Source organism: Dreissena polymorpha, chromosome 9 (genome assembly GCF_020536995.1).
Source record: "Dreissena polymorpha isolate Duluth1 chromosome 9, UMN_Dpol_1.0, whole genome shotgun sequence".
Lineage (NCBI taxonomy): Eukaryota > Metazoa > Mollusca > Bivalvia > Myida > Dreissenidae > Dreissena > Dreissena polymorpha.
In genome coordinates this window covers 54698038-54712673 of record NC_068363.1, presented here as the reverse complement: position 1 = coordinate 54712673, position 14636 = coordinate 54698038, and the positions used below count along the sequence as shown (strand labels likewise).

General features: G+C 34.0%; 1 protein-coding gene across 1 annotated transcript; it reads right to left on the bottom strand.

Moving 5' to 3' along the window:
• Positions 1-4832: 4832 nt before the first annotated feature.
• LOC127846736 (uncharacterized) lies at positions 4833-11417 on the bottom strand. Its single transcript, XM_052378232.1, has 3 exons — positions 11286-11417; positions 10607-10685; positions 4833-7899 (listed from the first exon to the last, which is right to left on the bottom strand). Exons 2-3 carry the CDS (start codon positions 10673-10675, stop codon positions 6787-6789), a joined length of 1182 nt encoding a protein of 393 aa, XP_052234192.1. The 5' UTR covers positions 10676-10685; positions 11286-11417; the 3' UTR covers positions 4833-6786.
• Between the last annotated feature and the right edge of the window lie 3219 nt (positions 11418-14636).

The window sequence follows — 14636 nt, the reverse complement described above, 5'->3', positions numbered from 1 at the left end:
TCAATACAATCTGAAGCTTCTGGCTGTTAATCTATCTTGTCTGATCAAACAAACAGTAACGGACGGGAGATGCATGGACAAATCACATAAAGACGTTAAAGTACTACAACAGTCCCGCACCAAAGAAACCCTGCCATATACTCATATAACATTTCATCGGAAAAGATATTTAATATAGTACGCAATATTCTTGTATACAAAAAAATTATTAACACGATTAATAATTTGTTTTAAAGGCCAATATATATGTTTATTTGCAAATATATGTTAATGATTACAAAAGCTCTTGTTTTCTTGCGCTTGAGTTTAAGGAGTGAATGTTCCATGTGGCATCAGGTTTGCTAAACATTCATTTTTGTAATGACAACATGTAACAAAAACAATAAATGTATTTAAAACGATGGAGGACATTACAATTAATACGGATGTCATACATATACGACGGTTAAAAAAGAACATTGGTTTATCCATGGGTTTTAACTAGAGTTTTCAAACGTTTTAGACATTATTTACCACAAGTTATTGAAGATATGCTCAATCATAACTAATATCTATACTGTGATACCGTCGTATGTTTTATCAGCGAAAATATTTTACATAAAACGGCAATTTTCATCTACACAATTGATTCATTTATTGTTAGGTACAATTAAACTTGTCCAAAAATGTCGTCACCACGACTTAGTGACTTGTTCCAACGACTTACTGACTCATTTCCACGACTTAGTAATTCGTACAAATGGATTATTAACTCGTTCTCCTGACTTAAAAAATCGTCGGAACGTATGTCAGTCGTAACAACGATTTCGTCAGTCATTAGATCCAGTTATTAACTGGTGGGAACGTCAAATCTAAAGGTATTTTGTGGAAAAAACTTAGTTATTTGTTAGAACCAGATAAATAACCCGTAATTATAACACGCAATCAGATAAAATACTAAATATTTAACGAATGTTTTAAAATGGCTGATACAAGGCAGCCAACATTATTTTTAGACGAAATAAAGCGAACAGATTTGTACTTTTAAATGCTTTTCAAATTTCGCGCTCAAATTTTACTTAGTCCTTCCCATGACTAACGTATTAATTCCCTAGGTTTATTTACTCGTCCGCATGACTTGATGAGTCGTGGCAACGAGTAACTAAGTTGGGGAAAGACATTAAAAGAAACAATATCTTGTCATTTGTGCCACAGTACAGACGTGAGTGTAGAAGATTTATTTTGAAAGCGCAGGAATTCTTCAATATCGTCTATCCCCTTAGAAAACGTTTTAGAGTGATTAAGGTTGTAGTGACTGAAAAGGAAACGTCCCTTTCCAGTGAAGATACGATCCTGGTTCTTTTTAGTGCCCGGCGAGAAGCATCTTGTGCACTTTACCTCAATTATAATGTCTTAATGACTAGCACAAGACGAGTTAGTAGTATATGGTTTTACGCGGATACTCCTTAGAACTTGCGCCTGAGTGTTACCACTGTACCAAGTACCATCTCAATAACATACTACGATACTTTTAGATAGCAAACACAAGTTGCCATAGACAAGCAGATATTGGGACTTCTGATGCTATTAAGGTAGTGCAACTGTAATTATTTCCCGCGTTTTTTTGTAAGATCGGTTGACGTCGGTAAATATCGTACCTGAAGTCGTGACATGTCCGTTTTGTTCGGTTTATTATTTACAAAGTATAAAGCTTTAATAAAACATGTTTTATATAATTCAATAATACCGGTAGATTGTATCGATGATATGCATAGTACAATATATTACGTCAAAATAGATTTTTCTTTAAAAATTGTGTAAAAAAAAGAACCGAAAGTAATATTTTTTCGCGACAACATAAAAATCAACAATCGTGAATCGTAACCAAGAAGACGGTTAACGAGTACAAAAGAAGTAGCAAAAAAGAAAAAGATCTGTACGTAGAGTGCAGTTACATTGACTGCCAGTTGGTAAACACTGCAGCGTATGGTAAACCTCGCACAGTCAAAGACAATGGGAAAAATGGACCTGGAAAAGTGGAATACCTGCTTTGTTGTCAACACAAAACTTGCAACAGGTAAGGTCACAGATATATGATCAGAGCGTTTATATAAAATACACATAAGGTAATCATTTATATAGACATTTAGTTCAAAAATGTAAATTACGGGCATTATTATCAATATAGTATAGTCTAACTTTGTCTATGCTATATTTACAGTAAACATCGAGATACAGTAACCAGAAGTAAATGTGTATTTTTTTTTAGATCTTGTACTTACTTTTATCTTTGCTATAGTTATATTTGTTTCTGCATTAAGCAATCGTGGACAGCATGGGTGGACCATCCCGTGTAAACAACATGCTGTGAGCCTGTCCACATTAAACCTCAAAACAATATCGGACACCAACTTAAAAATAATGGAACAGCCAGATGGTGAGGTGATAGAGCAAGTTGCGACTGAATCAGCTAGGATTGCAGCTAGCGATGCTATCTTAAATCAAATGACGTAAGATTGTATTATTTGGATTATAAACGGTAACAATAAATTTTTGCATCATTACATGGAAAACATCAAACTATAAAAATGTGTTGTTAAACCAATTATCTATGTTGACCGCCAATCTAACAAGTGTAAGTTAGGCAACGTTTGGCAGGCCTTTTTATATAAATCGTGCGGGTCAGAATGTCTGACCCATTCCCAATTCAAAATACAAGTATTTTCCCCCAATTAGCTGAAATGTGTCCCAATCCTAGAATAATAGCCAAAATAATATGTCAAAAACAACAATAATCTTCTTAAAACATCATGGTTTTGTTCTTCTATATTAAAACAAATTTCATGGCTGGTAGATCAGCAGTTCACACATTTTATGGCTTGTAGATCAGCAGTATGATTTTTAACCTATTAAAATTCCAATATATTATGTTAAGTTGCATTCTAAATGTGATATTGCATGTCAATATTTTACTAGATTGCAATGTCAACTACGTTTGCAGTTGAAGGAAGGGAACTCCCGCAGGTTACTCATATGCATCGGTGGAAGTCCAGTCTGGTAGTCAGTTCGCAACATGCGTCACGCCAACTGTTCCAATAAGTCAAGAGACTTTACAAGTTACAGGCATTTTAATGACTGATGGGACAATGACATTCATTGGATACGTTATGCAGCCAGTGTCGGGACAAGTACATTCATTAGATAAGCTGTGCAGCCAGTGTCAATATGAGTGGCTGTCGAAAGAATTATACATTGGCTTGAAAAGTTTTAAAATGTGTGCTAAGTTATTCATAATGGTCGTCGTTCTGATTTAACAATTTTTGTTTCAATCTTGGTAAATGTAAGTGCAATTTATATTTTGTACAACTGCGCTTTTATCGATTCTCTATCAATATTCAGAAAATTATATCCAAAGCAGTCCTTGAAGCAAGTTGATTTAGTTTTACAATCGCTTGGTGAAACATACAATGCACATGATACTATGGCAGGTGTGCAGCACTTAGAAAGTTGCTCCAATTTGTGAATTTGTCTTTAAAAGATCTAATGACCCACGGCTTTTCGCCATTAGCTGTGTCAAAAAATTGCTTTCAACAGTGCTAAAGCCCAGAACTGTCCAACTTTGAGCCCACTCATTTTATGAAGTGTAATGAAAAGGCCTACGCCGCTGAAAATATTGCTGGGTCAGGGCTAAAACTTGTGTATTTGACAATGCTTAATAACAGGGGTGGAGAATATGCAATACGTGATGTTTTCATTTTAAAAAATGCTGAAGGCTTGCCTAGTGTCACTTATTCTAAAAAGTATTACATGAACTTGTTCTTAAAATATGTAAGTACGTAAACGAATGATTTGAAAGAAAATTTCAATTACATGTTTTATTTCAGTACCTTCAGTAGTTTTTCAGTCATTACAGTGGTAAAATTGTGTGCATTTCTTTATTTACTTTTAAGTTACAGTGATTTCAACTAAGGTTAGAAATATGGTACTGCATAATCTCCATAATGCTCTTTATAAGTGCACAAAATTTCATCAAAGCACCCTTAGTAATTATCGTAGGATCCATTTTGTGTGATTTTTTGTTTCCATTTTTAGTAACAGTGACCTGATCAATCACATAAAGTGAAAAATGAAGGGTTGCACCTAATCTCTACATTGCCTTTTATATGCATGCCAAGTGTCACCAAATTTGCTTGAGTATTTGTAACTAACTGCAGGATATAGTGTAGAAAGCCCTGCCCATGTCAAAGGAACTTATAAGTATACACTTTAATATTTAGTTTCGTTATGAAATTTTGCATTTAATATTTCTGTTTGTACATTGTTATTAAATGAATACAAGCTTGTTAGGTAGGTGGGCATTTGAATTTAAATCTAACAATGTTATAGATCTTGGTTAATAACAGAGACAAATACTTAGTATACAACTTTGTATTGTTTTTTTCACTTTTCATACCTACTTATGCCCCCTCCCCCCACCCCCACCTCACAAACGCCATCCCTTCATTGGCAGATTTAGCATAACTGCATAATGTATTAAATATATGTATAAAGAGAGTAAGAGCATTGAAGGTGTTAACTGAATTGGTAAATGACTCTGTTTATTTTGCATATTTTGACAATTTGCCATTATGTGGTTTTGAATTTCTTAAAAAATATTTCTTATAGTCCTATTAGATTTTAGTGAATTGTTCAAAATATACACGGGCAAATTGCTTTTTGTAATTTGATTTAAGCTTATCACATGTCTCTGCTAAATTATAAATGCTCAAATTCCAAAGAAATAACATACAACTTATAAAAAAAGCGAAAAATATGTATGCGTGATTTTTGCATACACGAGTTGAGCTTGTAGTTCTGAAGGACCTTACATAATAAACAAGATTTTTTTCATTATTTTTATCACTCAATTGTCTTGTATTATATTATTTTATCATCTACAATCATATCCTGTACTAAATATACAAACATTGTTAACAAAAAATGCTAAAAATATGAGTTTATTGAATTTATTTATCCCCAGAAGTAGTTTAATTTAGTAGAAAATTCAAATTATGGGTCATAATACAGAAAAAATCACGAACAAAATGTTTGCATGGAAAGCCACCCTACAAATTTGTAATAAGACCATATATGGTATGAAGTTTATGAAAATAATACTTTTAATGGGTTTTTGAATTTTGCCCATTACAGTTGTACTACCTTAAAATAGACAGATACTGCCGCCCCAGACAAACATATGTTGTATCATGGATTTATTTAAGATATTTAATCTCAGCGCATCGACGCCGTGATTTATTCAAATCAGTTGTGTTTATCACAAAGTGTGTCATGTTAATGCCCACAGTATTGCGTGCGTATTCATACAATGTATTCATTAAATAGAAGTATAACGGCGGCATATTTTGTAAAATTTGGTACGGTCTATGAATTTCATAGAATCAAAGTGTAAGGCCTATGAAACAAAATAGTGCATGCAAAAAGTCTATATACTTGAATTCTTAATGTAAAGCAAAAACTACCACGAATAATCACAATCACACACATAAAAAATATTTAAATAAAATCACTTTCTGATATATGGCAATCTTTAAATCAATGACCCATAGCTGAAATATCAACATTAGTTTCGTAAATAACGTCTGACTCGTCAATTCCATCTGTTTTATTGCATTTGAATTTAAGAATTATAAAACGTTAGTAAATAAGCGATTGGTATTTAACATAAAACGGTTTGCTTATAAAAAAGAAAAGGGTTTAACGGAACTTCGACTAAAATTACATGTTGTACAAATGCACACTACATGATAAGGAATTACAAGTAACATGTTTTACTATCGCCAACATTAAACATTTATGTTTTTTCATTGTCTATGTACTTAGAAATTCGTGATCATGCATCAATTTGTTCACGTTGAATTACATTTGTATCTCCGCGGTCTTCTATTTTTGCCTGAAGTGTTTTCTTTCCTGCGGTGAATATTTAAATATGAGGATATTCTAAAAGTTCCTTAAATAATCAGTTTGCTTTGAAAATGTTTGGGACACATGTCATTTAGTTAAACCTACAAATTGTGTTATATATTTTCATTGTAAAACGCATAATAAAACGAATCATATCATCATTTACAAGAGGAAAATAAGTTCAAATTATGTTCATTATACCGATTTTTAGAAAATTCCAAAATCACAAATGGAACATGTGTTTTTATTTGCTTTGCATTACAAAGTTTTAAAGAACAATGGGGTATAGTTTCTTGATCTTATTTCTTAATTTCATCAATCAGATAAATATAAAGTTGCTTGATACAACATACATACTGACAATCAATTGTTGCATGAACGAATAGGGAATATATATTACTTCCATTCATATATAGGTATTAAATATATAAATAACAACGATGCACTTCGTAAACATTTGTTGAAGGACGCCCCTCACTACCTCGATAAACCGTCCCATTATCTAATGCAGGATGATATTCAAGTCAAGCCACCACTCATTTCTCATCTTTATATTACATGTCTCTGATAGTCTCCTGCACTTCCATGCTTACTTTCGTTTTAATGTATTAATCCATTGCCATTCTACGGTGAATATACAACAGATCATCAACAGCGTTGCCTTCCACCAGCATCCGTAGCCCCACCTCCATCAGTATCATTTCATGTCGTGTCAATATCTCCTGCATCATGGCACCAGGCTCAACCACCACTCCGTTCTCATCGCGAATTTTCCAGATTTTCTTCCTCATCTCCAGCGCCAGTATTTCCAGCTCCATCTTTTTCTTGATGAACCACAACATTGGCTCAGGGGACGCGACGATGGCCTGTCGTATCTTTGGCAATCTCAATAATACTCTCGGACCTTCCGCCATCATGTCCTCGATATCTGCTACCCATTTGCTGCTTGTCCTGCAAACCACTAGCTGCCATTAAATTTCTCTCCGGAACCATGTAATATGAAAGTTTTTGTGTGGCAATAGCAGTCCCTAGTTCTCTAATTCCGTCATGCAGCCAGTGAAACAAACTCTCCGCATCAAACTTGTTCTGTGGGTTACTCTCGGCTTGCCATAATACTATATTTTTCATCACATAAGACGTTATTTCTTTTTTACGAGGCTTCAAAACATTCTTGAGGATCATTTTGAGCAAAACATACACTTTCGCTTGGGTGTCATTAAGGTTGTTCACTAGTTCTGTCTCACCGGTGTTGAAGCAAAGCCTCCATTCCATGTGCTTGTACTCACTTCCCTTATATCCTACCGGGGTTAAATAGGCTCCTAATGATACGACTTTCAGAACTACACCAGGTGACGGCCAATGACGGTGTCTGGAAGCCCATCTTTGGAGAATGCTGGGACAGTGACAGCGAAGTGAGGTAACCCTGTCAATATGAAGTACACCTAGGAATGACAACGGAATTGACGGCCCCGCGCGTTCATGTTGCACATTTCCGACTTGTGGATATTGTGGATATTTACGTAAAATTGTTGAAATTTCGTCTAAAACTAAACCACTACTTAAGAGAACATCTCCCTTACCATTATCACACAGAGCATTGTGAATGACTGTGTAATACCTATGTGCTTGTCTCATTAGAAACAGTCTGCAGTGTCCTGGATATACACTAGTATCCATCCTGTACACTTCCATGTCGTCAGGTATGGTGTGAAGATTTATACCAGTTTCCACACAGAGGACATTGTTAAGTACATTTAAAACATCCCAGTCGCTTTCGAATCGGCAGGTTAGCCCCTCTGCCTTGCTGCCAGCTGTGATTCTTATGACATTAGTAAACCGTGCATTCGACAGCCTATCATTCTCCCTGTAGTTCTTAGCCCGCCAACGTCTGATCTCCTCGCCGTACCCAAGCCGATTCATTATAGTACTGATCTCCACGGACACACTTTCGACATAATTCTGAAAACGAAATGTCTACAGTATAAATCAACTTATATATGGTACGTGGGCGCCATAAACATAACCAAAGCCTTTCTCGAAGTGTCCGTATTGTAGGGAAATTAGTTACAGTTCCATTCGTTCCAACTATGAAAGTCAATATGTTCATACTATTTAGGTGAAATTCGGTAAATACACATTTTAAAGTTGTGCTCAGATTCAATTTAAACGTACCGAAATACAATATATTTTACAAAATATTACATCGATACAAATCCAATAGTATAATAATTATATAAAAGTGATTAAAATCATATGTTTTCGGTTCTGTTCCGGAAAATGGATTAAGGTAACTTTAACAGTGTTTCCAGTAAGTCCGCACATTGTATGTAATTGAACTCATTACGTCTGTGCAAGAACAATTATTCTTGACATTAACATAACTAATTCATTAAAAGAGATATAAAGCAATTAATTGATGGTTTTGGCAATATAAGAGTTTCGTACGAGAACTACAGACATGTTACTATGGAAACTAACATTCCCTGCATACTTAACTTAACAAATTCATAAGAAATGTCATCCAGATGTGGTGGACAGATTGGCGAACAGACCCCTGTTTCGCGCGTGAACGTTACATAGGTTCTTGACGAATGAAAGCTCGAACAATATCTTAATTGTCAAAGAACGGCCGACGTACGCATTTAGGGGATAATAAAACCTGACAGTCGATACGCTATTCAATTGTTGACAAATATGTGGCGATAGGTCTTATATATTTAACGTCAGCAAATATGTGTATCCATCCTTGTTTTAGCGATTCATGATTTTACTTATTTTGTCAATATTTGGGCGTGTTACTAAATTTTAGAATCATCGTTTGTTATTGACTCTGTGTTGAAAATTAGTAAGTTTTCACAGACACAGCAGCCAATACATTCATCACTCTCGGGTAAAAGCGTTCCTTAACACAGCTCTCTGTGCAGGCGTCGCATATTCGTAAATCATTGATTTAAATAGTTTTTAAAGCGGGACTTCACGATTTTGTCAAATATTTATGAATTTGTATCAAATGTGTAAACAAACTTATTATACATATATTTCAATATAAATTAAAATAAAAGTTAAGAAGAGCATTTGTCGAAAAATGCGAAATAAGCCATATATTTAATTCTGAAATCGAAAATGTCTGTACAGTCGAATTCGCCAGCATGAATATCATGCATGTACGATGTGAATCTAAATTAAGTTTCCTGCAACGATATCTATTCATACGACACACGAACACTTACTCCGATCCTAATAAAAAGACGAATGCTTCGGTTATTGTAGGAAAATATGTACGAAATATCTTCGTCACAATCGGCTCGGGGAACTAATTTGTCTTTGCTGCATTTTATGAAATTCGTCTTCAATGTATAATTTTTCTTGCCTAATTTGTGTTATTATAACATATTGTTATCAATATATTACATTTAACACATATAAAAATCGTGCAGTCCCGCTTTAAACACAGCAACTTGTATCGCCGAAACTAACAAGTCATTCAGGGACTTAAAGGGAGATTATACGATTTTGTCAAATATTTATGAATGTTTATAAAATGTGCAAAACACTTATTATACATTTATTTCAATATAAATTAAAATAAAAGTTAAGAACATGTGTCGAACAATGCGAAAAAAGCCAGATATTTAGTTCTGAAATCGAAAATGTCTGTACAGTCGAATTCGCCAGCAAGTATATCATGCATATACGATGTCAATCTAAATTTAGTTTACGGATCATTTTAATTTCCTGCAACGATATATATTCATACGACACACGAACATTTACTCCGATCTTAATAAAAAGACGAATGCTTCGGTTATTGTGGGAAAATATGTACGAAATATCTTCGTCACAATTGGCTCGGGGCGCTAATTTGTCTTTGCTGCATTTTTTGAAATTCGTCCTCAATGTATAATTTTTCTTGCCTATTTTGTGTTATTGTAACATATTTTTATCAATATATTACAATTTAACACTTAAAATAGCTTAAATCTCCCTTTAAGCGTACTTTATGGCTGCTGTATCTAGGAAATCTTTCAGACTTTGAAATACCCATGAGATATGACTGTACAGAACCTACGAACTCTGCGTGACCCGAGAGTGAGGCCTCAACAGGTTGCGTTGTGTTGGAATTCAGGTCAGTTTCTGCATTACCCAAGGCTGATTCGTGTACAAGTTGCTTTGCAAGGAAACATTTCCTGCCTCTGTCTTACTTGACCGATTGTAATGGCTTCTTTGTCGGGTAACGCTTAATTTTCTGATATACCCGAGCGTTACGACCGTGCATGCTGCTTTGTCTGGGAACTCTTTCAGTCTCTGACTTACCTGAGTGACGACTGTACAGACTGTTGCGTCCGGGAACGCTTTCAGGCTTTGACTTACCCGAGAGTGACGACTGTACATACTGTTGCGTCCGGGAACGCTTTCAATCTCTGACTTACCTGAGAGTGACGACTGTACAGACTGTTGCGTCCGGGAACGCTTTCAGGCTTTGACTTACCCGAGAGTGACGACTGTACATACTGTTGCGTCCGGGAACGCTTTCAATCTCTGACTTACCTGAGAGTGACGACTGTACAGACTGTTGCGTCCGGGAACGCTTTCAGGCTTTGACTTACCCGAGAGTGACGACTGTACATACTGTTGCGTCCGGGAACGCTTTCAATCTCTGACTTACCTGAGAGTGACGACTGCACAGGCTGCTTTCAGTTTCTGACATAAGTTGATCACTTCCTCCTTCTGCCATTTTCAGAAGGCTGCGTGCATATAAATTTATAAAACATTTTATGATGAGTGAAATTAGCTTCAATGTCAGCCGAAGACTTAAATTCTTATTAAGAGATTAACCCGAACCCTAATACAAAAAGAGGGTATGTTAGTCTGATGATCTCTTATAGGATCCAAACGTTTGCGAATCATTCGATATGGTTGTTATAGAGTTTGTAATTCATCAAGTGTACAAAACTATAAATATGGAATTTCCCAGTCATTTAAAAGTTTTAATTTAAGATGTGTGAAAACTTCAATATTAATGCAAATGCAAGTTTTGTTTCATGATTTGGATCTTAATCTAGTTTTACAAAATCAACAATTCAAACATAACTGACAAAAAAATATACGCACATTTGAGTACATATTTGAAAGTTACAGTTGTACTTATTTAAGTAAACGTTTAAAAACAGTGTTATCAGCTTTCGATTAAAAATGTACATTTAATAATTTTCAATAAATATGTATGTTTTAGAGAAACTATTATTGCTATATACATTTTTAATTATTCTGTAATGGGAAACAATCATTGTAATCTAATTAAATTAACAAGACTGCGACGGATTACTGATTACAAATAAACTTACTGCCCGTGTAATCACACAATAAACTCCAAGCAGAAGTAATTACACATACTCGCACAGTCTCTTAAAACTGTTCTCGTTACCCTGCAAGGAACTTAATTAACCGACATGACATCACAAAATTGTGATTCACGGGCTTTCTTTGGAATAACCCGCAAATCAGCTGCATAGTGACAAAGGCGGATCTTTTTTCACAATGGTTAACAACGAAGAAACCAAAATACAGGGAAGATATTTTGCGCTGAACAGAAATGAAACAAAAAAGGAAACTATGTACATGTACCTTGCAAATGGTAAAAACAAATACCCAGTCAGTTTAAGTTTCGATGTGTGTATTGGCTAAACTTTAGAAGATAGAGATCATACCACGCAATCCTAACAATTAATTGCGTGAATATTGTATTTTCCTTTAAAATTTGGTTGACACAAATCCGGCATCGAATTTACATCTTTCATGATACTATTGAATTAAACATCAGGAAGTTATTACAATCTATTCAGTGTACATTTGTGTGACCAAATACACGTAAATGTTAGTAACTGACGGAAGAAGAATGGTTAACCACATATTGTAAGTACTGCAGTAGTTAAATCCCGTACCCTATAAACCCTGATACCTTGCAGTTTAAGTGATATACGGATAGTGCACTCAAGCGGTCAAGAAAGTATCATATATACCATTATACAAGTACACAATTCTTGTATACACCAATAATACTTAACACGAGAATGATTTTGTTTTTAAGGCTAATATTTCTGGTTATTAAAAAAAAGAAGTTTATGATAAAAATTGCTTACTTTTTTTTGCGCTTGAGTTAATAGGAGTACATGTATGTTCGTGGTGGCTCTGGGTTTCTAGTCAATATACATGTTAATATCAAAATGTAACAATTACAGGAAATCTCTTGAAAAAAAACAAGGCCATTACAATTAATGTTTGTGTTATACATATACGAAAGCTAATCAAAGTATTAGTTTCTCGATCGCTATTAACGAGACATCGCAAACGTTTCCAACAGATACCTCCGTATATTTTATCAGCAAAAACCTAAATAAAACGGTTATTTTCATCAAGAATATTTACTCATCAATTGTAAGAAAAATCTGAAAAAAATAAAATTGTCCAAAAACAAGTACGAGATTAAATGTACAAATATTTTATATCACAAACTTGTTATTATATGATACAAAGGCATATACTATCAACAATATTTGTATCGAAAAGAAGGCCACGTGATTTAAATAGCACACATATTGTTATGTCATTTATGTCATCACATTTTACTCAAAGAAGGGTATTTACTATTATTGGTTGCATATATCTACTATATCTGCTATACTTTATCTATTATAAAGGTCCAACTTTAATAAGTCTTACTAAGTCGTACGATACTAACACAATATTACTATAATTTACTAGTACAGTAAATCTATAATTATTACCGATTCATTTAATCAAATAATTGGCTTTAAGATTTTTCTTTCACGCTGATTGATTGGGTTTGTATAAAAAAGACGCGTGCTTATTTAGACAGAAAACTCTCATTTTGAGGGTTTTTCCCAGCAAGCTGGAATAAAATCAAAGTTTTGGGATTCAGTTACAACATATAACAGCTGTTTGACAAAATGATTATAGGAACTACCAAAAAGGCCTAAAGTAAATAAAGAAACTTGAGACATGTTAGAACAAACTGATACGTGCATATTTCGTGATGTTTGCATAATAATTGCGGCTTTCATATAGGTTTTCTTCTGCATGGTACATATTTGATATGGGCAGAAAAAGTTTAAGAACAAATTAAAATGTTCACTTTATACATATTTTAAACGAAGTACCATAGGCTGTTGAACATTTTTACCCTATATTCATGATTTAAACAAACGTTAAAGAGGCCACCATACGATGCGCACAACAAGTATTAACTCCTTACCCTGCGGTTTCAGAGAATATGATATTTATATAAGTCCATAAAAATAATATAACCCCTAGGTATACAGTATGTACTAAATATGTATACCGTAGGTACATTAATTATATGATTAACGGTAAATGAATCTTCGTAATCATGCTTTGAATGTTATGTTGTACGAGCGATGTACATTGTGCACGTTATAATATTCTTGGGGCCGTAAATTATGTATCGAGATTAATGTAGTCGTTAACGATTTTACATAAACTCCGTTTCATCAACGAAATCGTAAATGCAACATACATAAAATACGACTACTTAAATATACGTATTTTGTAACCGAAAAAAATAGTGACACAGTCTGAAAAATTGCATGACGTAATTTTCGCGCGTTTTGTCAGCTAAGGCAAACATCGCACAAAAAACATACTCCTATAAATATGAGGTCGATTTACGTCTAATTATTTGGACTAACAAAAACAATGCTAGTTGTAAATCGATTTGGCCGACACTCCCCTTCCGTTACTAAACGCAAAAAGAAGTTATTTTGGATGGAGACGTTTGAAATGTGAGTTGCGAACTTGTTGGTCATGAATGAAGACAGCTGAAATAATTCGCGTTCAGGATAAATCTGAACGCAAATTATTTCAGCCAAGTGTCTGCCAAAGCAAAAATCATCAAAAGATTAAGGCGGCAATTGATATTGACAAGAATGAAGATTATTTTTTTGCTTATTTTTTTTATCCATGAATAAAAATGTGTATTGGTAAGATAAATTGTTTTGTTCTTTCTGTGCAGAAATGTGACTGTGGTGTAGATCAATTTACAGTTTAATAATATAATTTAATAGAGACCAATCGGAATTCAGGCTGACAATAACAAGACATCATGGATTGAAAGTTTGTCATGTCAGCATTTTTGTGTTCAATTATCAAATATTTTATTTCAATAAGGTATTAGATTCACGTGACACAACATGTTTAGTAATTACAAATGTCATATCATTGAGAATGCTATTTGTTTGTCTATTATATAGAGGATATTTGTTGGATTCAGTGGATTATCGTTTTTAATTCACGAGTGATCATAGACAATGATATTTTCACAAGTGGCGCAGCCACGAGTGAAAAGATATATTTTCTATGATCACGAGTGAATAAAAATCAATATTCCACCGAATCCAAAAAAAATTCTTTTTATTTTATGCTTTTTTCGCAGTTTATATACATTGTTAAAGAGTTTTACTTAAGAATGTCGTTGGGATTATGTTGTCATTTTGTCAAATAAATGACGTCATTTCACAGTAAACAATGAAAATTATCGATAATTCTCACTGATAATTTTCATTGTTTGAAACAGTGAAATTATCCGTTTTAATCCACCGATATTTGTCTATAAACCACTGGAAAGCATAAAATAAATATCATTGTCCACAATAATTTAT